The sequence below is a fragment of the Podarcis melisellensis genome (assembly GCF_964234715.1).
Source record: "Podarcis melisellensis genome assembly, chromosome: 9".
In the NCBI taxonomy this organism is placed as follows: domain Eukaryota; kingdom Metazoa; phylum Chordata; class Lepidosauria; order Squamata; family Lacertidae; genus Podarcis; species Podarcis melisellensis.
Genome location: NC_138541.1, coordinates 11,214,961 through 11,238,825, shown reverse-complemented (window position 1 = coordinate 11,238,825; position 23,865 = coordinate 11,214,961). Strand labels below are relative to the sequence as shown.

Here is a 23,865-nt window from a genome sequence, read left to right as displayed (position 1 = left end):
ATGTTTTGTGTCCTTGCACTGATGTATGTGTTATAATTTAAACATGGATTTTTACTTGATTCCCCCCTCCCTTTCTGTAGAACAGTATCTGCTGTTGTTTTCCTCAGTGATATCATAGACTAATCTTTGGAAAAGAAGTTGGGATGCCCCAGTAATTGTAAATTTTGGGGTGCTCTTCAAAATGCGGTTTAGCAGTGAGTCAGAAATTTGGGGTCCCTTGATTAAACGTGTCTCAGTGCCCAAGGTTTATTGTCAAATACAGTGGACGCTCGGGTTGCAACCGTGATCCGTGTGGGATACACGTTTGCAACCCGCAGCGGTGCGTCTGCGCATGCACAGGTGATTCGGCGCATGCATAAAGTGTGATTTAGCTGAAGTAACCTGTTTGGTGCTTCAGGGTTTCGGTGGGTGCGTAACCCAAAAAAAACGCAACCTGAAGTGGCTGTAACCGTATGACTGTACCGACATGAAGCGCAAATCATTATTTTAGCAGTGATGGCACTAAGGAGAATTGCTCTTGAGTGATGTTTTAAGAGAATAGCATTTATCTGTTGACAAACACAGAGCAGCTGCTCCTTGCCTAGCCATTGGCAGATGTTGGAGTGTAGCCACTTTGTTTCGAAGTTCCAACTGACACATCTCAGCTTGAATTGTAGACTTTGCTAGAGTGTAACAGAAGTAAACCTACCCTTTTGCATGGCAAATTTGGAAAAAGTAACAACAGCTAGGGAACAGTCCTATGAGTTTTCTTCTAAAGAAAACCAGTACTTCCGGAGGCAAGGTGGGATGTAAAAGTAGTAATTTGCTTGTATAGTCAAGGAACTCTAAAAGTGTATACTTTATAGCTTTACAGTGGTGCCTCGCAAGACGAAATTAATCCGTTCCGCGAGTCTCTTCGTCTTGCGGTTTTTTCGTCTTGCGAAGCACGGCTATTAGCGGCTTAGTGGCTATTAACGGCTTAGCGGCTTTAAGAAAAAGGAAAAGAACTCGCAAGATGTTTCGTCTTGCAAAGCAAGCCCATAGGGAAATTCGTCTAGCAAAGCAACGCAAAAACCGAAAAACCCTTTCGTCCTGCGGGGCACCACTGTAGTTAGAAAGCTTCAGAGAACTGGTCCCCCAAAACCTATGTGCTTTTAAAGAAAATGCTAAGTTTTTGTTTACAGCTTCTTGCATTATACAGAAGCAACTCTGCTTTGAGAATTCACTTCTCTACTGGCCCTCACCACCATCCTTGTTTTAATTCTGCATTTAATGCATTGTTTTTCTAAAAACAAAGTCTAGGATATAAATGTTTAGTATTGCAATTGGAAGAGTTGAGTTCAATTGAACTCCAGTTTGTATAGCTGTATAAAAAAAACCTTTTGTAAATGTCAAACCTGTGCATGCGTCGTTTCTAATATTTATTTTTAAGGAGCTGTGATATAAATGAGCTTTCTGACGAGAGAGCTCTTCAAGACAATAGAAAAATGGAATGCAGAATGGTGAAACACTACTATAGATTTTCTGCCTTCTAAGCTTAATAATTGTGATTATCAGCCAGCAAACATGTACCATTATTTGCTGTTGGAGCCTCATTTTTAAGTTACACTATAAGCCTTGCTTAAGTACAGTGACACATACTGCTGTGCCTTTAAAAAATGTTTTAATTCCTTTATCCATGTTCAACTAGATGTACAAAGGAAAGTTGCTGCAATCTATTCAAGTTGTACCAATATGTATTATGTAAATAGCTCCTCTGTGAATAAAATTGTTTGTTGGCAAATGTACTTGCTCTTCTGTGTGTGAGAGACAAGCAATGTGTTGGGCTCTATAGAGGCCTGAGCTGCACAGGGGGGACGGCCTCTCCTTTCAATGTAGCTGAAGATTACCTTGAGGAATGGCTGCCAATCAAGACTGGATTAGAAGAACCAATGGGGAGGTCGTTTTATGCAGAACCATTGTATTATTTCGGTACCTTCCATATATATGGTATCTAGACCCACTTTCTTGATGCTTCAACAGGGGCCGATGGAAGAAAACAAGGTTTTGTACACCAGGTATTGCCAACTTTTTTCAGACTCCGCGCCGACTTTAAACAAAACTAATTGGGAACCCATTTCTTAATCTTTACTCAAATATTTTGCATTGTGGTAGTGCTCCTGTTGCAACCCACTTTGTCTCAAGCCATGACTCTCTGCAGTACATCTGTCCTACCACTGGCATTGCTTCCCTCAAAGAAACTCTTAAGCTGTAGTTCTGAAAAGCACTAAAGGTATTGGCAGCCTCAGAGCTGTCACAAAACACTAAATCTCGCAAAGTTCTGTCAGATGGTATGACAAAGCTTGATGTGATATAAAGCCGGTGTCGCTTAGGATATGGTAGCCCAAGTCCTTGGAACAAGTATCAAAACAAGATGCTGAAGTTAGGGTCAACGTCTTCATAGATTTGTTGATTGTCATTAAATAAGTTCACAAAACCAGCTAATTACTGGCATTGACTGCAGCAAAAGAAACAACAGGAGGCATAAGTAATGCAATAAGTTTTTTTTTTCATATGAGGCAACATACACAGGAAACTCAATTAGCATTTTGCATGGCAAGATCTAGAACACCCCGGCTCTGCTGTAAAAATTACACAGGTTTACAGAATCATGGCATCTGGTATATTTATTTAGTAACAACTGACAGTTGTTCTCAGCTACATTAATTTCACACAAAAGTTCTGTTTTAGTGGTACACACACAACAAAAAAAGCTTTAGAAATTTTGAGTCTTGACAAGAAATGGAAGTGTCATTTGAAAAGTGCACTTAAAGCTGTTTGCCAGCAATTAAAATATAGCATTGTTTTATTCTTGAGTGATGTTCTTAGTCACAGAAACAAAACTTGGCTATAGACACTTACTTTGATTATTTCTTTTCAATGAAGTGCTTTAGAAAAATAACTGGACAGCCAGTCCTTTGCATTTCCTTGTTACTCTTAGCAGCTTTTGGCTATATTTATTTTTCCAACGCCATGACAATGATTGTGACTGCAATGTTGTTTTAGATCACAAACTCCAAGAGATGTGATGTGTGCATGTATGTTTTATATATGTTTCTCTCTATAAAAATACACCCTATCATATATAAAAAAAATCTTCAGATAGACTCTAGTTGCAATTCTCACAGTAGTAGCTACAGCCATTCAATCTCACAGTAGTTATTTCTGGGTGAAAAGGACAGACTTTTAGGCAGCCCTCCTCCCGAAGCTTGGGCATTGCTCCTGTTCCTCTAAAATTACCAGACACATGTAACCTAGTTCAAGAGATGCAGGATCAAGCTGTAAGATATAGGACTCCTTTTCTACAGAATAATTATGGAAGTAGAAAGCACCCACCCCCACTGATATTTGGATAGGGGTATGGATTCAGTTTCTTTCACCAAGATCAACAACTGTACCGTCAAAGAACTGAATCACACAAATTTGGGTGATGGTATAGAGCTGATTTTACCAGTGATGGCTAACATTGAACCAGATCCTGTTGCTTTTAAACCTTTAGGAGCATGTCTGCTATATTAATCTGTACAATAAAAGCACCTTAGGGTGACCATCATGTCAGAAGTAACACGCAACGCTGCTTCAAGATGAACTAATTCTGCAGCTGATTTTAGAAGATGTACCCAGCTGTCTGTTATATGCTAATTGGAAAGGTCAAACCATTGGAGTAGTGAAAAATCCTCCATCTGGCGGCCACTGATATGAACTAATACTTCACAATCTTCCTATGGTTCTAGGAAAGACCATGGTAGGCTGGATTTCAAATATATGTACACGTACACAATGCAAGCAAAAATATTTCTCCCAAACTACCAATCACTTCTTTCAATGAAGTCCAGAACTGAAGGAAATTATTAAACCTGCTTTCTGCAGCTCTTCAGCAACAAACAAACATAGGGAGAAATTAATTCTGTGGCGTCTGCCAGTATACCCTGGCAACCACAAAGGAAAATCAACAAAAGTTCTTATTTACAAAAACCTATGAAAATAAAGTCATATGCAATCAGTAATATGTGAAGCAAGGCCCTATGAGAAAACAAAGAATATTGGCAACAATCTCAATGGCCACACGTTTATTTTGGCCTTAAAGGGTTATGCTACAGACGTTTTGCCTATGGCCCAGTCCTGCAGAGTTGCATCCATTATTAACTCTACACTGCCAAGCTAACAGCATCAACTGAGCAGTGCAGGTGTCTTCCAAGAGACTGCTGAAAAGTGTGTCTTAGGACCTGAGGTGATGACTGAGAAAAATGTGTATATTTTCTATACCAACAAACTCTTAGGATAAATAGTAGGGAAAGTGTCAGAACAATGCAAATGTGTTGCTTCTACGTTCCCCACTGCCTTTGAATTATTGCAGGATAAGATTTACTTTCATCTTGGGTCAAAGGCATTCCATATCTCAATAACAAAATGTTCAGAATGGAATTATCTGCCAGTAACTAGGCATGTAGTACAGATATATGGGAAACCCCTCTGACAAATGCAGGCAATGGTTTTAGGTTACTACAAATAATTAAATGACCAGGTTGTTCTAAATCTAGTGTTCGTATTTCACAGCACATGGAGTCTTGTGGCAAGGAAGGATTTTTCAGACAGTATGGAATATAAAAGCTGGCTATCAACCGCATGCCAGGTTAAGATCAGACACTAGATACTGTTCCTGAGCCAGATTTTTTTTTGTCAAAATCAACAGGACAAGTCAACTGCTTTTAATGGGACTGTTAACTTGACTACCAGAGCTGCTGTGCCTATTTTGTGCCACCTGAAAGCACTTAAGACCTTACAAGCGCACAAGTAGAAGTTATTACATTGGAATCAGCTAGTTGTGGGCAGCTCTGGATTAATTCTGCAACTCCAACCTGCTTCAAACATTGTACGTTTCATTCACAGAAAACCTTTCCATAGAAGAAACAATCACGAGGGACATATACATGTTTGCTCTCTGCATCTAGTTGTGTGCTCATTTGCTGGGAACACACAGCTGATCTCTTTATTGGTAGGAAATCTTGTCACAGTTGAAGCAGCACTTCAATAGAGCTGTCCGGTTACAGTTTTAATAAACCTTTGTTACAAAATCTGTATTTAGCTCAAAGAGGCTTTGGCACAAGAATAAAAGAGCAGGCATTCTGAGGTATGTGCACAGTTAGCCATTTTTTTGCCCTATGTGCTTTACAGAAATATTTAGAATGACAAGACATCTAACTGACCTGGGATTTGTGCTTAATATGACAAAAGAGTGAAACATTGCAGGACTATAAACATACATCTGGAGAGAGCTTCCAATCCTATTTTGATCGCCCAAAAACCCATCAAATTTTCTTAAAGTTCTCATTTTTTAAAGCATCTTGTTCTTCTGCCTCTGTCAAATTTATCCTGTATTAGCATCATGTTACCAAAAAAAAAGTTTCTTTTGATATTTTGCTTCTGCACAGCAGCTAGAGAGCAAGAGTCCACTGCTGGGAAAGCATTTACGGAAAGTCATTCACCCGGGGCAGTAACTGTTTTAGATTTCTTACTCCCACAAGTTCACATTCAAGCCAGGTAAACAATACCTGAAGAGCCCAGTTCTTGTACCTTTTGCGTAAAGTCAGATTTACAATGTGAATGGCTATGCAAAGCCCAGGATCCAGAAACATTTCAGGCTTGTATGCATGAAGTAGGATTTTGACTCCTTTTATACAGTTGACCCAATACATATGAAACATTTCAGTTTCAGAAATAGTTTGTTATATTTCATGGGAGCAAGGGGTCAGCTGCTTCTGCATAGGCACTGGAACTACATTGCAGTGTTCCATGGATCCTGACCACTCACTTCTGTATGATTTAGGAGCAGCTGGTTACTGCAGTGTTTTCACACCTACATGTTTAAAAGAAAGCCAAGCTGGGCTAGATTGTAGCCCAAGGAACTGAAATGTGTAACATATTCAGCCAGAGCTCCTGCTGCTAGTCAAGAATGGGCCACAGACAGCCAAGGACATTATGAACACCTTTGTCCACGTGGGAAGTTCAGAAATGCATCAAATACTCACCTTCTAAGTTCTACATGTTTTTAAACTGTGTCTCAAGGGCACCAAATGGCTCAGAGGTAAAAGTATGACAGGACACTGGTCCTGGCTGTAAGGCATTGGTGGTTTACTATGCAGTTTACTGGTAGCAGACTCAAATCAGCATCATTTTTTTTAAAGGCTTCAGTTTTATACCTCCAGTGCTGGAAACTGCCTAAATTCAAGTTAAATGTTTCTTTAGAGTTACGTGTATTTTGTATGAACTCTCAAGATAAGTACAATATTGTGAGACAGTATGCACTCAAAAATATTAAATGGGACAAGTTAAGTGAGAGTGATTCAAAAGACATTTCTAGGGTATACCAGAGTACAAAACCCTAGAAAAATACATTAGGTGAAAATCCTACTTTATCATAGAGCTGTACAGGTTAGAACTTGCCACCAAATTTCCGGCTTTTGTCTTCTCTGTCTTGTCAAATGTTGTATATGCAGGTAAACCAAGCTGGAACTGTATAATCTTCGAAGTGTTGCAGAATCCAGCTATGTATTTTTATTTTCCTCCTTGATTCCCAACTTTATCTAATATTGTATTCCACTAAGTTCTTGAGATCTTAAGAGTTAGAACTATCCCTGTTTTACATTAATGGCACTTACTGGGGGGGAGCAGAGTTCTGGGAACCACAGTTACAAAGGTTTGGGTTTTTTGTGATGTTTAGGAATCTAATGTCAAGTCAGAAACCTCAGAAGTTCAGAGATGTTTTAGGAGGGAACCCACAACAAGCAAGTGAAGCAGTCCCAGATCAATCCAGCTTCTTACATATTTAGGCATTTTCTCATTCCCCTCAGGCCAGTTATAACACACCTCAAATCAGACCTTTCTTGTAACGACCTCTTTGGTGAAGAGTACATGGTAAAAAGCACACCATGGCTGTTTGTTGATAAAGTAATAGGCAGTAGCTGCAACAACAGGAGATTTTGAAAAGAGATCAGAAGGTCTTATTACCTCTTCGCCATCTCAATATTGTATGCTTAAGATAGCAGATTTTAAAATATGAGGTTCTCTGCTGAGAAATGAATCAATTGTACTAAGAAAAAAAGTTTCTTCTCAGTTGAACCAGATAGTGTATGGTGGTACAGAAAATCCTTAAATAATGCAACAGTGCTCCTGGTTCAATCTATTGTTTGGAAGGAAATGGAGCAGCCCCAAAAGGATCCAGCTCTACTGTCTGTTGCTGCTGGCTTTGTTGAGATGTCACAGTCTGCACAACAAATTCCGTGAAAGGAACTGCCCCAAAATCATCTGTTAATTTTATCCCATCACCAGAATGAATGGTACCAAGTAGCGAACTCTGTCTAGGTCTACCAGGAACTACTGCGTTATAGTCTCCACAATGATCATCCAAACCTTGATGCTGTGGAAGAAGCACCAGTTCCGTAGGGTGGAAAGGCTTGGCTCCAAAGGGATCCAGAAGACCGTCATCTGCTTGCAGAGGGTTGACTCTGTCCTTGCTATCTGAAAGGGCAATACTTATATTTTCCTTGGAATCAGAGATTGTCAAGAACTCATTACTACTCTGGGAGTCCCGACGGCCAGCTTTTTTGTGCCTGCGGGCTCTTTCTGGTGTGCGGTAACTGGGCTTCAAGGTCTTCTTGGTGCTAGTTGGCGTACCATGGTGGCGTTTCCCATTGTTCTTTGATACTTCCTGCTTCATGCGTCTCTGGCGAGAGGAGAGTTTCTGCAGACTGCGTTGCTGCTTCACTTTTTGCTGCTGTTGGCTCCCTGCTATCTCCTCGAACGGGATAAGCCCAAACAGGTCCTCTTTACTCTCGTCATTCTTTGGGATGGAATGAGGGAATGGGATACAACCAAAAGCATCCACACTTTTGGGCGATATGGGAGAAGGTTGGTTTTCAGAACCTGAAATCAAGTCATCTTGCTGAGATATTTTTCTGCTGAATGGGGCTTTGGTGAAGACATCAAAATCATCCTGATCTTGGTCTAAGCCAGGGAGCGTAGTCTGGGGAGAGAAACCTTTGCTATCATTTTGCTTGGGCTCTTGAGAATGAAGAGCAAGGAATGGAACTGCTCCAAAGACATCAAATTCTTGTTTGGGGCTCACCTTGGTTACTGTATTTGGCAATTCGGTCAACACAGGAAATGTTACATTAGGCTCCCTGTTCTCCACACTGGCAGTCCCTTCTCTGTATCTACTGCAAGGCATTTCATCCACAGGCCTAGCATGACAAGAATCAGAGTCAGAACTTGGTTTATCATCATCTTCTGCATCTTCATCAGAATCCATTAGAAGAGGATGCTGGCCAAAGTTCTCTGGTTCGGTATCGTTGTCATCAATGAAATCTCCATGCTCACCCTGCAAGACTTCATCCTCTTGCTCCTCTTCCTCACTGCTCTTAGGAGATGGAGGATCTGATTCAAAGTCACTCTCTGATTCATCATTTCCTTTTTTCGTGTTTCCTTCTCTCACCTTCTTTACATTTTCATGGTCCCCAATAGCCTGGCTTGACCTCTCATTTTTGGTTGGGCTCCCTACCTTGTTCTCTAGACTGCTGTCTGAGTTATTAATTTCATTTCCTGGGGAACCTGAAAGAATATGCAAGAGAACTTCAATTTCTTCTTAATTTTCCACACTCCGGATAAACATACTGTATACGTTTAACACTGCTACTACACATTGAGATGGGCTACATTTCCTTTTTTAATAGTGGTGCTAGACTTCACAATAAATGAAGGCAAATGAGAAAATTTTATTTTTCATTGTACAGCATTTGCTGCATTATGGGATTTGCATATGTATTATGTAATGTGAAGAGGACCCCATTTCAACCACCCTAGGGCATGCAAAAAATACCTAAGTAAATACCTGCTTTGCTGAATCAAGGCAACAGTCCATTAGATGATAGCTAGTTATTATCCCTCCAATAGTGGGAAATCTAATGCCCCTGCGAAACTATCCTATACTGGCAGAGCATGGGCACTCCATTCTTAACTGTTTAGTACCCAATGAATATTTTTTTTTGGGGGGGGAGAACCTGCACTCTGATCTCAATATTCAAGAACCTTCGCTCTCTACAGTCTCATAAAAATAATTCAAAATAAATCTGCACATGCATTTTAAGAAAAAATAGGAATGAGTAGAAACATCAGGTGATTAGATCTTCAGGCTATTTCAGGTTTACTCCCAGTGTCAGGTTCTTCTAAGTCAAATTAAAATGTAGATTTCATCTCTTGATGTAGATTTCCCAAAGGAATAGCTGTAATAACAGAAATGTAGATGTCCATGCCATCTAAATCCTGCCATTTTCAACATTTGCGTGGATACTGTACTTGTTTACATGGATGTAATTTTGTAAGATTAAAAAGATTAATCTTTCCACATGAGTATAAGACAACCTTGTTGTTGGAATACCAATTTTCAAATGGCTATCAGCACGAGCCTTCTTTTATTCACATGTGGAAAACAGAAAACTATTTCTTCCTCCCTTAGGGCAGACAATTTTTAAGATGTAGTAAGTTCTTTGTTGATATGAGATCTGAACCAAGAGCTCATGTAGAGCTTTGTAGGTGCTTCTATTCTTCTGCATACCTTAAAAGTACCATCTTATTTTCTTTGAACACCGATTTCTAATTTAACTTTATAGGAGCACCACATTCAAAATTATCCTAGGCCCAAGTAAGAGTCCTAGTAAGTAATTCAGCACTACATCTCTCACAGAATGCTATTTTTAACACGTTTCCACACACAAGAGGCACTAACCTATTTCAAAATCAATTCAGCTTCTCAGACCAAACAAATCCATATTTCATATAACATTGTTACATTTGGGCAAATGCTCAAGAGGAGGAAAATCTCAAGTTCACTTTTAAATTAATGCCATGATAATGTTGTAATAAGGCGCTTTAAGATCAACATGTAGGAAAAGATTTGAAGTAATCTCTAAACTGCTGCAATGAACATTTCAAATCTAAATTTATGAAGAGCTGAAGAACTTTGTGGCATAACATCTGCTTGTAATGTATTGTGCAGATTACATCTCTTCTAATCAGGTTTGCCTCTTGTATAAGGCTATTGTTCTTCCTTCAAATTCAATGCAGGTAGAACATCTAATCATAAGATCCCAATCTTCAAGGAATATTTCTGTTCTGATGTTCTTTTTCTAGACATCCGATTATAAGAGGATGAATGGCTTGTAACAACTGGAGTAATTACATGCCTTCTGCTAGTTCATCATTTCAGGGACTGAGAGAAAGCAGAGGCATAACCATTTTAAATCTCCTTCTGAATTGGTAACATACTGCCATCATCATTTCACAACAATTTGCCACATGTCAGCACCAAGGATTACTGAGACACATCAACTAAATCTGCACTGTTTTTTGGCAACAGGCAGAGAGGCAGATGACAAACACGGATGGATTTAGGGGCTGCTTACTGCTCTTTATTTTGAAGGACAGACGAAACCTGGAAATTATGTATGTTTCTGTATGTCTTTATCAAATACACAGCTGGACTTTAAACTTGTCTATAATATGGAAGTCTCTTGTATTCTATTCATTGATGATGAAATCGATCAAGTAGAAATGAGAAAATTGTTTCTTTCAGTAATAAGGAACTAGCAAAAGACAAACTGAATTTATAGTCATCTGAAACAGTGAGAATTTTCTTGTCTTGATTCCATTATTGTAATTTAAATTTTACAAATTAAGACTAGAGGGTGGCTCTAAACACGCCTCAATCATTGTCTTTTGTTGAATCCTGACAACACAGAAGTATTGTTTCTGGGGGACAGGGGGCAGGCAGGTGTGGGGGACTGCCTGGTCCTGAATGGGGTAACTGTGCCCCTGAAGGACCAGGTGCACAGCCTAGGGGTCATTTTGGACTCACAGCTGTCCACAGAGGCACAGGTTAATTCTGTGTCAAGGGCAGCTGTCTACCAGCTCCATCTAATATGCCAGCTGGAACCCTACTTGCCTGCCTACGCACTGTCTCGTCGGAGTGGTGCATGCTCTGGTTATCTCCCGCTTGGACTACCGCAATGCATTCTACGTGGCACTACCTTTGAGCGGTGACTGGGACCATATACCAGTCCTAAAGGATCTACACTGGCTCCCAGTAGGTTTCCAAGTACAATTCAAAGTGTTGGTGCTGACCTTTAAAGCCCTATATGGCTTCGGCCCTGTACACCTGAAGGAGTGTTTCCACCCCTATCCTTCAGCCCGGATACAGAGGTCCAGTTCTGACAGTTCCCCCTTCTGGCAGTTCCCCCACTGTGAGAAGTGAGGTTACTGGGAACCAGGGAGAGGGCTTTCTTGGTAATGGCACCCACCCTGTGGAATGCCCTCACATCAGATGTCAAACAGATAAAAGAACTATATGACTTTTAGAAGACATCTGAAGACAGCTATTCAGGAAAGTTTTTAGCGTTTGATGGAATAGTGATATAAGAGCTTAGGAATCCAGGAAGAACCAGGACAAAATGGAACAAGGCACTGATGACCCATCAGTGTCAGGTGACACATTTGTACTTCTTAATGTACTTTGCTTTGAGTTTGTTATGTTGGTTTGATTTTAATTGAGATTTTGTGATACAGAAACAAATCGAAAGGGTGACATCCAAGAAATACTCAATGGACTTAAAACCACTTTCAGCTGAGTGTGACCAACAGTTGTCACCCAACAAACCTCAACCAGTTAAGAGATAAAACTAATTTAAGTGAAATGCAACTAAATTCTAGCAAAACACAAAAAATCAAGGTTCGTCCTAGATAGGAAGACTGGTACAGCTAAGGGTGATTTTGCCACCTCCCTAAAAAACCCAAAAATCTATTTGAATACATGAGAGTCTCTTCACCTAGAGTTCAGTAGGCACTGATGAATCTTTATTTCTGGACTCCAATTAAGTATAGAAATAAGGGCAAGAGTCCAGCAAGTTTCAACTAACTGTGAACGGCATGTGTATCACTTAATAGGATCTTCCCAATATGCTGAGACACTTTAAAATACATTTCTGAATTATGTAAGGCAGGTGGCCAGGACAGAGCTTGTGCAGTTGATCAGCTGTTGAATATTGTGAATATGCAGTAGAAATATGAAAATACAGAAATACTGTAAGGATTAACACTGCAATGAACATTCCAGTAAGTTTAATAGTGGGGGAAAGTCTTCTAAAATTCAGTATCTGGTGTTAGTTATCAGGCATGTTCTGGGTTAGGTAAGCAGCAGGAATAGGAAAGCTACTGAAGCAAGTATTGATTTCAAGAACGAACCTAATGCACTATCAATATATATTTAAATGAAAAGCAGTGATGTTACATTATGTAACTTGCCTGGGTGAGAAATGAAAGGTACAGAACCAAAGGGATCTTCTGGAGGGTGGTTCTGTGGGACAGAATGTGGCTCCACATTCTTATCTGAGGAAGTTCTCCTCTCCACGAGCCTATCTGCAAGGATAAAAACGAAAACAGAACAAAAAAGTAAAATAAAAATGGCAGTTTTTACGCCAGCTGAAAATAAACAGATGTATCTTATTACCAGCTTTTGAAAAAATTCATGGGCACAACATCCCAAGACTCTTATTGAAAGCCCCACAGAAATAGAAGGGGAATTATGCACGTCCATGTTTCAGTAGTTTCAGTGGGGCTTGTCTATAAATTCCTAAAATGGTAATATGGGTAGCCCTGACCTAAAGACTCGTGGTAGGCCACACTATGAAAAAAAAAAACAAGTCTTATAAAAACAATGTCTGACTCAAGACTCATCAACTTCCTGCAACCCAGCTAGTAAGGTGAAATAGCAAGTTGTACCACCACTTCCTGCAAGGTTTCCATCACACAAATATGGAGCAGCCCGCAGAGAACCAACAGACATTTAGCAAAGAAAAGAAAAGAAGAACAATCAAAATGGCTCAAAAGTCTGTGAGGTTACAATTCTGTACTTTTCCTTGAATCAGAGGATTTGCCATTTTGTTGCTGCAGCTCTTCTCTTAGTTCTAGTCTGCTGTTCAACGTAAACTATGAGAAACGTGCAAGTGTTTGAGCATACCCAAGTCAGTGTTTAGATTCCAGCCCATGTATTTTTCAAATATCCCTCTGAAAAATATCTGTAATTAGCAAGTCGAAAAAAGCGTCTTAGCATTCTAAACAAGTTTCCAATTCTGATTCAGATCATATTGGCTTGAAACCGGACTTGCAGAAGTAGAGTAGTTCACACAGTGGCATTTCCTGCTCGCTCCCCTACACCACAACCTCCAGGGCCCACCCCCATGCCACTTCTGAGCACCTTTTCCCAATTTTGACAAATTGCACACTGCAGTCTGCCAGGTCCCATCCCATGTTATTCTGAAGGATTCCCCAAACCCACAGAGGCTACTTTTCAGAAGGATACATGGTGGGGGACAGAGAGGGAAACTGCCACCTATGCAAGCAAATCTGAATTCAAGCCATAGTCATTAAAGACAGTTTCATCTACTCGCATCAAAATTGTCACATTAAAATAATTAGACAACAGTATAAAAATTGAAAAAGCAACTTTAGAGCTAGTGCACTTTTCCTTGTACATGCCCCAACTGTCTAGGAATCTTTACTATTTGTGAATGAAATATAGATGTTGAGTATTCACAGAGCCAAGGTCATGTAGTGATGAACGAAGACAACAAAATGTAAATATTTTTAATTAGAATTGTAACATTGTAAGGGACAATACAGGTAAGGTTGTATGTTCAACCTTTTTAAAAAAACAGTGAATGAAAAATATTCCTTAAGCAATTATTTATGTGGACAGCAAAGCCATGTTTCGGCAAAGTAAAAAGGTGCTTAAATTTCCTTAAGTTTTATATTCCTTCTTTTACAAAAGAAAGAAACTCAACAGCCAACTGATTTTTGATACAGGACAGTTTCTCTTCTACATACATATCAAAATGCTTTTTGAAGAGCATAACTAATTCTCATTCTCGGAATACACAAGTGCAACTTACAAACAAGATTTATTGAAACATTCAGTCAGCTTATTATGCTGCATTGCTAATTATATAAAAGTAATTTGGCCAACTGAGGCTTTTATAAAGGTTCATGTTCTATGCAAACACTAAAAAAGCCACGAGAGATGATGGGTGCATTGTCTTAGACCTGATTCAAGTGTGACCACCAAAAGGGGTGGGGAGGACAGACTAAATACAGAAAGTTCATGAAGAAATATTTAAGTAATGTACATTTCAAGGCTACTATGCGTGACTTCTTCACACTATGAGGAACAGTATTTGTTCTAGTGTTAAATAATTGTGTACACTAGTCAAACCACAATTAAAATGTATCCTTCTTGCTCTCAGATCACTAAAACTAGGGGGCAAAACAGAAACTGGAGGTTTTTTTCCAATTTGCCAACACTGATCCTGATTTGTCTCACTTCCACGTTACTTAGCTCATTTAGACTGTATTATTGATTACATACGGTGCAGCAAAAATGCTGAAGTAGTTCTAGTAGCTCCATTTTAAATAACATTCTGTTTATTGACCGGGATCCAAAACAACTACTAACAGTGAAACATACAAAAGTTATTATGGCATAAACAATAATTAGAGAGAATCTTCTATTAATTTAGTGGGGAAACTACAATTCCAGATATAACGGTAGTTCATCAGAAACAAGGAAACTTGTGACATTTTATCTGATACATACAAATCAGTACTACACTTTTGTTGCAGTTTTCTCCCACAGTGTAAATGTTGTTTCATTAATACTTGGGGTTTGGACATGCTGTTCATCTAACAACTCCAAAGGACACTCAAAAGCCTCTCACTCACACAGCCTTCCAGTTCTACAAGACAAAAATTCTCAGCATGCAATAGAAAACACTGTGAATATATGATCTGTCCACTTCTTTTTTGATCCAGTAACGGTTCAGCTAAATAAAGAAAATTCTTGCAAAGCTGAGGGCTGTCAAGTCTTCTATACTTTCTTCTTTAGTATATTTTAGTTACGTAAGAAAGAATATATGGCAACGTCAGATGTCAAAACCTGATTAGGATGTCAAGCACAATATGACAAAATGAGGCAACTGACAGTTGAGAATGGCCAAGTCTTCAAACTCACTATTGAGACATTTGAAGGATCGGCTCTAGTCAGCTTATCCGCAGACTTTCAATGCAAATGTGAAAGATCCCCAATCATAGTTTTAATATGCCTACCAAAATAAGCCTGATTTTCAAATCTATTGCCCACAGAATGGTTGCACTGAGGACTGGAAACTTCATTTCCTCTGGCTCCAAATATGTGAAAATGCCTTTCTGACTTTTTAATGCTTTCCTTTATGTGAAAAAACATTAGAAAATACTAACATAGCAGAAAAATCAACATTTCTTTGTCTGCATGCTACATAATGACTTATTATTATTATTATTGAATTCATATATTATTGAATTCACCCTATACCTGGAGGTCTCAGGGCGGTTCACAGAACAAAATCAAAATATAAAACCTTGTCCCCCTCCCCAGTCCAAATAATTCCCTTCCCTAATAAATTGCAAGGGATCCTCAAGGCTTGTGCTCAGAATAAACCATGACTTTATGACTGAATTACAAGTCTTTCAAACTAGTGTTACTTTCAAACTTAGGACACCAGAATGCGTCACTGATTTCATATACTGTAAGTGTCATTTACGTGTGGAGTGATTTGTTTTCTGCAAAATTCAGAATCTCTATCCTGCCCTGTACCTTATACCAGTGTTTCCCAACCGGTGTTCCGCGGCACACTAGTGTGCCGTGAGACGTTGCCTGGTGTGCCGTGGGAGGGAGGCGGGCGAGTCAGGCGGCGAGAGGCCTTAGGCGCCCTGCAGAAAGGCGTCCTCATTGTGGGTGGGTTCTCCCCCCTCCCTTAGCGCATCGTATTTAGTTGGGGATTCTGGAGAGGGGGCGGGGGCGCACTGGCCCCGAGCGGAATAGACGCGCCGTCGTCCCCACCTCCCTCTCCTCAGTAGCTCTGAGCCGACTGACTGAGGGTGGGACGCGGCCAGCGGCGTCCTCTCTCTCTCTCTCTCCGCCTCCCAGCACCGCTTTTCCCGAGGCGGGCGTGCGCCTAAGGCTGAATGGGAGCAGCCTGGAGGCTTGGCGGCCTCTCAGCGGCTCATGACGGGCGTCCCCGAGGCGGGAGGTGCTGAGCAGGGGCTCTGCGAGAGGGTGCGAGGGATGCGTGGTGGTGCCTGCGCGCGCGTGACTTAAGAGAGCGACCTGCTGCCTCTCCTCTCTCTCCCCTCCCTCCCCTCATGGGCACGGAGTCCCCGGCACAGCTTGGCGCTACTACAGCTACAGCTGCTGCTCCTGATTGGATGAAGGCGGCTGCTTCTTCCTAACGCCCAGCCTCTGAGGGACCGCAGTCTCCTGCCCCCCCCTTTTTTTTTGGCAGGATGCTGAGGTAAAGGATCCCCTCGCGCGCGGGCGGGCATCTCTTTGGGCAGGGCGCGTGTGGAGGCTTAAGGTGGGGAGTGTGGAGGGGTTGCCGCTTGCGAGGGGAGGGTTCATATTGTATTGGGCTGCGGTGTGGGCGACACGGCTCTCCAATGGCCAGCCCGCGGAGAAACATTGAGTTGGAGCATTTCGAGGAGAGGGACAAAAGGCGCACTGAATAAAGTATTTTATAATTTTTCATATTTCTGTTTACTTACTATTTCATAATAAAGTAATTATAAAATACTTTCTTTGTGTTTATTTGATTCCTATTAAAGAGAGTTACTTTATATATAGTCAATATAGGCACAGAGTTAATTTTTTAAACATTTTCTAATGGTGGTGTGCCTCGAGATTTTTTTCATGAAACAAGTGTGCCTTTGCCCAAAAAAGGTTGGGAAACACTGCCTTATACCTTCTCCATAACTCATTTCTGTGAAAATTATGTATGAAGAAAACAAGCAGAGGTGCAAGTGATTGCAAGTAAACACGTTAGCTTTTTGACTTTTAAGAGAGTTTATTCAACTATTGTGTCCAAACAATAAAGCAGCCCTTACATTAAGCCACTCAAAAGACATTACAAAACATTAACATAATGTACTAGGTCATTTCCCCTTTTCAGTCATTTTCAAAAAGCATTCCAGACTGACAAAAAACTTCTGTTCTAGTGTGCAAGGGAACAATTGCGAAGTGAAGCAATGCAAGCAGCTGACTGGTGTTCTGCATTGTTGTACATCCCATTATTTTCCGTTTTTGAATTTCACACTCAAGAAAAGTAAGTATTCAAGAGATGACCTTAACATTCTTTGTATTAATACAAATGCTAAACAATTAATTTCTATTGCACACATTTTTGTGACAGAAGGACAAGACACACAGCGGGCTAGTTCTGTCCTCAAACGCTCAGAATGTTTTCTACAACAAGACTGTGTGACCCTGGAACAGAACAGTCTTTGGCACTGCCGGTTGAACCTAAAGAGCTCTTATTTACTGTGAAGCGAAATAAGCCTTCAAGCGTCCCTTACTTGATCTCAGAAGGTCAAATTCCCTGTCCAACAGCTCCTCCTCTGTTAGCTTGGAAAAATTGTCTTCTCCGAACGGGTTCCAGCCAGACATATCAGGAGGGTTACTGACGTTCTGTTTTGGATAGCTGGAAACAGACTCAGCATCAGCGGCAGATGACCTGTAAAAATTGATTTGAGAAAATTACTTGTGGTGATAATAGAATTTAAAATACATTAAATGAATCACTTTTGTAATTGCGAGGAAAAGGTATTTTATTCTGTAATGATTATTCTATAATGAACAATTAAGGTGCCCCACAGAAATCAGAGCAGCATTCTAAGCATCAGATTGGGGAGGGCTATCACACAGCATGTCTTTGTACTCATTACAAACATCAACTGAGGGGGCTTGCCTGTTTGTAGTATAAGGTGTGTCCAACGCTGCACCAACATGAGTTGGAAAGGATTTAGAATGGGGTATTAAGGCTGGTGAGAACTCCTGAGGAGAGGCAAGAAATTCAGGAGAATGTTTCGGAGGTTGCAACTGCTTCACAAGGGCTTGTTGATGTAGGAGAGCTTGTTGGTACTGCTGCACCTCAAAGAAAGAGGGAGAAAATGTGAACCCTCAGAAAATCATGGTACCTTCAACAAACAATTAAATTTCATTGTGTGCAGAAACATAACCTTTAACTACATTATCAAAGCTAAATTGAATCGACAACACAGATGTACTTACCATTACTGACACTAAACAATGGCATCAACAAAGCCATTCTACTGAGGTTAGAGGTGGGGAGTCTGTGGTGGAGGAACTGCCAGAGCAGAAGGTGTGGGCAGTGTGGCTGACATGGAGACCCTCCTGAGATGGGAGTTTTGGACACCCCCTCTGAGCACTTCCATTTCTGCCTACCTCATCCTCAAGGAGGGCCTCAGACCATCAAGGGGGACCTCAATCACAGACTCCTATGACTCCACAACAGCCTAGAGCACTTCTCCAAGGAAACAAAGAGTTGCTCCCTAGGTCCCTCAATTAAATTAAAATGAATTACTTGGAAGAGTGAGATCAGTTAACACGTGTGACATAACTTACCAAGCAATTGACATCCATTTGATTTTATATTATGCTAAATATGACTTTACTTTCACATGGTGTAAGCACAGTAAAATATTTCAATTCATCGTGAGATTGAGGTAACATGGCCAAAATAGTTTTGTTTGTTTGTGAATATGGGCAAGAATACTTATATCCCAGTATTCAACACAAGGGGAATTTGTTCTTCACTTAAGTAACTATATACTATAGCTATCAAGTTCATTTTGAAAGCACTAAAATTAATGGTATTATTTCCAAGGTACAGTCTTAAGCAGGGAAATGGACTCAAATAAATTTTACTCAAGGTTTTCAAAATCTTTGATTTATTCATTTTTCCTGAAATGAAACTCTTCCTTCCATAGTTAAAATATTTCATAAGGCATGCATTTTGTTGATAGATGTCTGTTGTTTCATAAGCAAAAAAAACAAAACAGGAAAAATAAAATGTAACACAGAAGATCCTCTAGTAACAATAAATGTTATCTGTACTATACACCCTTCATTGCTATGCTGCAGTAAGCACCAATGTTACTTTGAATTATGTTTTAACAAGTATTGTGTAATTGTTCAGACATTTATACTGTAATGTATTTGAGGTGCGAAGATGATCTGATCCGGTGACAGTTAGGTTTGCCTGTTGGCTGAAGACTTAATTTACAGCTGTGGGTTAGAACTCTCAGCATGCAAAAGAAGGATAGGTAGTATATAATTTTGATTGGTGGGTGGGTGCAGATTCAGAATTTTCAGTTACGACAGTGTGATTGGCTGGGGCTGGACTAGAGAGTATACATGGCTAGAGGCTGGCCAGCAGTTAAAAGAAGCCGGCTAGTTGTAGTTGCTGGTGATTGGTGTTTGTGGAATCAGCCAGAAGAAGACAGCAGAGGAAAAAGACTGGGAAAGAAAGAGAACCCAAAGGGTGGGTATAGTGGATTAGTGGCTGAAAACTTGCTAGAGATCGCTGAAATCACCTGGCTTAGGCTGAAGAGACAAACGGAGAACCTGGACTCAGCTATACAGCTGCAAATAAAACATTTTAAGTGCAATATACAATGTGACACTAGATGGCAATGGTGAGCCTTATGGAAAATTCCATGTATTTTTAAAACGCTTTTTAAAAAAGCATTTTCAGAACTGTTTTTAAATGTGTGTAGATTCCATGCCAGTTTGCAGTACTGAGGGAAGAACAACCACTGGAGTGAGAGCTAGTTTTTGCTGTTGTAGAGTAAGAAATACCTCCTTTTCCCTTCAGTTTCTGTAAAAAGCAGCAACTGTAGTTAAGAAATATGCCATCAACAGTCATGCTATTTAAGGTAGTCAATTTTTAAGTGGCTAATTATTACCCTTCTTTATCTGTGAAGTAATATTTATCAGTAATCAAAGTAAACAGAATTTTGTATTCAAAGGTTAACTTACCATGGCTGGATAGGATGGGGAAGGTTGCTGCTGGTAAGCAGAGCGCATCAAAAGCTGCTGTTGAATCATGTGCTGTTGCATTGCTTGTTGATACTGTTTTAGAAAGGGACAAATTCTTATCAGTCATGAATACCAGCTGATCAAGTGATTTTACACAAATAATTGTCCTTGGGGCATGTGCAGCACTTTGAGATGTTGCACTTAGTTGCATTTTTTACTGTAAATGCTTAATTTTAGGTAAGAGAGGAAAAAATCAGACAATTCAACTTATGTTCCAAAATAAGAGCTGGACCATACTGTTCCAACTTCTTATCCTTGCTCTCTTCCCACCCAGTGTCCAATATAAACCAGATCAGCATGCCATAAGCAGAGAACGTATAATAGAAGGGTACTTGCAGAACAAATAGCTCCAGAAATGTAATCTAGTCAAGCTACAAATGAAGTTGAACGCCCAAAGTAACTAGTCTGACACGGGCAGGAAATTCTTCTCCAAAGGCAAAGTGAGCACAACCATCAACTGAACGTTAGCAAGTTATATTTATAAAGTTGTACTGATAACAGAAGAGGCAAACCTGAAAACTGGTTTGTACTACAGCCAAAACACATTGGTACCTGATGCATGTATGCATCCTGAATCAATTGTTGTTGCTGCTGCTGCTGGTGGTGATGATGATGCAACTGCTGTAGCCTCCAGTCACCTTGCTGTAGTTGTTGCAGTACTCTATTTTGCTGTGGGGCCTGATTAGTTCCCTGGGACAACATACTCTCTTGGCTATTTCCAGATTTTGAGGCTCCTAGGATATTTTCAATGCACATTATCTGTTCAATGCATTTTTAAAGTCTGAACACGGAAAGCTTCCTAGTAAATTACACATTTAACTTCTCTATTCCAAGATAAAACCACCACAGAAACCCATTTACTTTGTACTGTATTTCTCTACAGAATGCTTTGCAAGTATTTTTTTTAGTTAAGTCATTTAAGGCACATACACCCCGCCCGCGAATCTGTCTCATAGGGACAAATCTCAGCTGTAACTCTGGAGTTAAGTCTCCAGTGATTCTGGCCTTGTTAAGCTGAAATTTCAGCACCACAACAATATGCAAATACAACCATTTGCAATTTAACATATCTCCTTAAAAAGGTGCGTCAATCCTAGTGTTCATTTTCATGAATGAATAGGTTGCCTGTCAAAAAGACCGTGCACTGAGTTTTCCAAAGCAGTATGTCACCACAACTTTGTGTAGCAACTCTTCTCAAACCACGATGCAACTGGGCAATTAAGCAAAGGAGGAACTCATAATTGTAGATATACAGGAATCAAAACAAAATAGTTGTCAAAAGGATTCACAAAGGCTTTGCAAAAAGGTGCTATCTAATCTCCAAACTTAATAATGCTTTTCACTCAAATCCACTCCATTAGTTTGAAGAGTTACCTTTTTGTCCGTTGTTGAAATCACTAGGGACTGGCACTTTGACTGGTGTTGCTGAGCTCTGAATTGTTAGTACACTAGAAGTGGCAGTGCTTGTATTGGCCTTTGGTCTTTGTCGTGGTGCTATTGAGGTTTCTGTTGGTCCAATGGCATCTGTTATTCTAGAATGAAAGAGATTCTAGAAATTTCTGAACTTCAAAAAGAAGGGTATAGTTAAGATTAGAAGCATATCTTCTGCACTGTCATTTATACAAAAATAACTTTCCATATATTCTCTCAATGTGCACAATTACCATAAGAAGGGTCTTGAAAAATATTCTCCTTTCCAGGAATCAACAGCTTGATTCAGCATTCTTCCATGTGGCATTCAACACATCTTTATGGTGTGTATTCAGTAAATTTAACTAACAAGTGTACACTCAAGTATAAAAATACTGCTATCCACAAAATGAAGTGCTCTAATGAATTTCCCTCTCATTTCATTCCAGTCTCTGCTTCTGCTCAATCTGCCACTTTCCTCAATGTCTCCTGTCTTCCTCTTTGCACACACAGCCCATAACCAGCACAAGTTACTTGACTGCAATACATAACTAACACATGAGGGATCTAGAGTGCCAAACTTATTTCAGGTAGTCAATAGCTCAGTGTTGACTTGAGACCTCTGTTGCACACACAGATCTCTGAAACTGGATCAGTCTGCAATCATTACATAAAGTAATTTATAAGGTTTCTTCAGTAATAACTCTATCATTGGACTAAAGTTTTCACAGAGTTCAGTCAGTCATGATTTAGTAATTTGGTTAACACTAAGAGCTGATTCAAAACAGCTCTTAACCAGTGTTAACTGAATTACTACACTCCAATGACTTGAATCCTAACTTTCCTTCTAGAAACGGAATTCACTTTCATTAATTTCCCCTTCCCTCTGCAGATCCTTGCAAGTGCACATACACACACACGTTTGCGCTGAGGGTTGAGAGACCCTTCCGAATGCTGCGGGACATTGTGTAGGGAGGAGGTGGATTGAAGTGGACAGAAACTGCTCCCTCCCTTATGTGTCCATCTCAGTTTTCTCCTTTCTGCAAAGCAATATTCCACTGAGAACAGGTAAATGAGTCATTGAAAGCAGTTCTTTGTTGAAACGCCACATTAGATGTAGAGACAGTAATATTATGAATTTGTGAAACTTCTCACTCTTCTTGTGCAATGTGTGATCAAAGTTGTGCATTTTACTACTGTAGACCTGTGCAAGCACGTTTTGTTCAAGTAGATTAAGAAGGGTGTGTGTGTGTGTGTACCTTATACTGTCACAATCTCCATTCTCTTGTAGTGGGAGTAATCAATCCACCACTTGCACTGGTGGCCCCCATCAATGCCCACAGATGCATTTTTCTATTTCAAAAATGTCTCTAGTCCTCCAAGAAAAAGAGTTATGATGCAACATGTGCAGAAACCATTTCCTGGTCAATGGATCCACTTGCTATTTAAATAAAAGTAAAGGGACCCCTGACCATTAGGTCCAGTCATGGCCGACTCTGGGGTTGCGGCGCTCATCTCGCTTTATTAGCCGAGGGAGCCGGCCCACAGCTTCCGGGTCATGTGGCCACCATGACTAAGCCAAGCAGCTATTTGAGATGCTTTTAAAGAATGTGTGTACTGCGGTAAAGGAAGAAACAAAGGAACTGTATGTCACTTGTTTTGTTGCCTGCTGAGCATGTGGAGCAGGTAGCTGCTTGATTCACTTTTTGAAAATGTGGTGTGTGGAAGAAACATGCAAATCTTCCCATTGCTGCTGTAGTTTATTGACTACATGCACAAGGAGCAGGGAAGCTGCTTGAGAGGGGCCTTAGTTGATTTTGGGGAGAAGGGAGGATATGGAAACCCTTTCCTGTCTTTGCTGCCATGCCCTACAGCAGGCATTGTTTCAAATGTTTTTTGTGGGTGGGAAACCAGGCTATGGATAATGATGATAATACTTAATCATATATTTTGTTGTTGTTGTTTAAGGGGACCCATTTCAGAAGCACCATTATTATCACCAACTTTTCCTCCTGTCTGGCTCATAGCAAAGATTGATCCCAAGCTGTTTGGGGAGGACAGAGCACAGTGGAAAAGCAGAAACACTGGGTCATTTTCAACTAAATTTTACTCTGAGTAGACTCACGGAATAGAGCTAAATTAGGTTCAATGTGTCTACTATGTGTAAAAGTTAGTTGACTCCCACCCACTATTATGATCCCCTCATACACCTGTAATTTTGAGAAGTTTGCGGATGACATTCAACCTCAACAATCACACCAGTCTAGTATTTTTCCACTACTATTCTGGTGAGTTTATGTATTTGCCTTGTATTTATATTCTCTTCTAAATTTAATAAGAATACTTGCTAGCCAACATTAGGTATCACTTTTTATTTGTGACTATGTATGTGCATGGCTGGTCTT

General features: G+C 40.1%; 1 protein-coding gene and 1 long non-coding RNA gene across 4 annotated transcripts in view; one reads left to right on the top strand and one right to left on the bottom strand.

Annotated features, from left to right (window-relative positions):
* The first annotated feature begins 446 nt into the window (after positions 1-446).
* LOC309377285 lies at positions 447-1,766 on the top strand. The gene is made up of 2 exons (XR_014171505.1): positions 447-855; positions 1,095-1,766. It is a non-coding gene; the product is annotated as an uncharacterized lncRNA (long non-coding RNA).
* Positions 1,767-2,507: 741 nt separating this feature from the next.
* BMP2K (BMP2 inducible kinase) overlaps positions 2,508-23,865 on the bottom strand; it is a 44,696-nt gene continuing 23,338 nt past the window's right edge. The window contains exons 10-16 of one of the 3 annotated variants that reach the window (XM_081924831.1): positions 21,425-21,582; positions 20,603-20,784; positions 19,991-20,083; positions 17,898-18,079; positions 17,506-17,663; positions 12,370-12,483; positions 2,508-8,625 (exon numbers count right to left, since the gene is read on the bottom strand). In XM_081924831.1, coding sequence (XP_081780957.1) covers positions 7,199-8,625; positions 12,370-12,483; positions 17,506-17,663; positions 17,898-18,079; positions 19,991-20,083; positions 20,603-20,784; positions 21,425-21,582 — 2,314 coding nt within the window. In that variant the 3' untranslated portion in view covers positions 2,508-7,198. The remainder of the gene's footprint in view (positions 8,626-12,369; positions 12,484-17,505; positions 17,664-17,897; positions 18,080-19,990; positions 20,084-20,602; positions 20,785-21,424; positions 21,583-23,865) is intronic. The other 2 variants (XM_081924833.1, XM_081924832.1) reach the window with 2 other exon arrangements.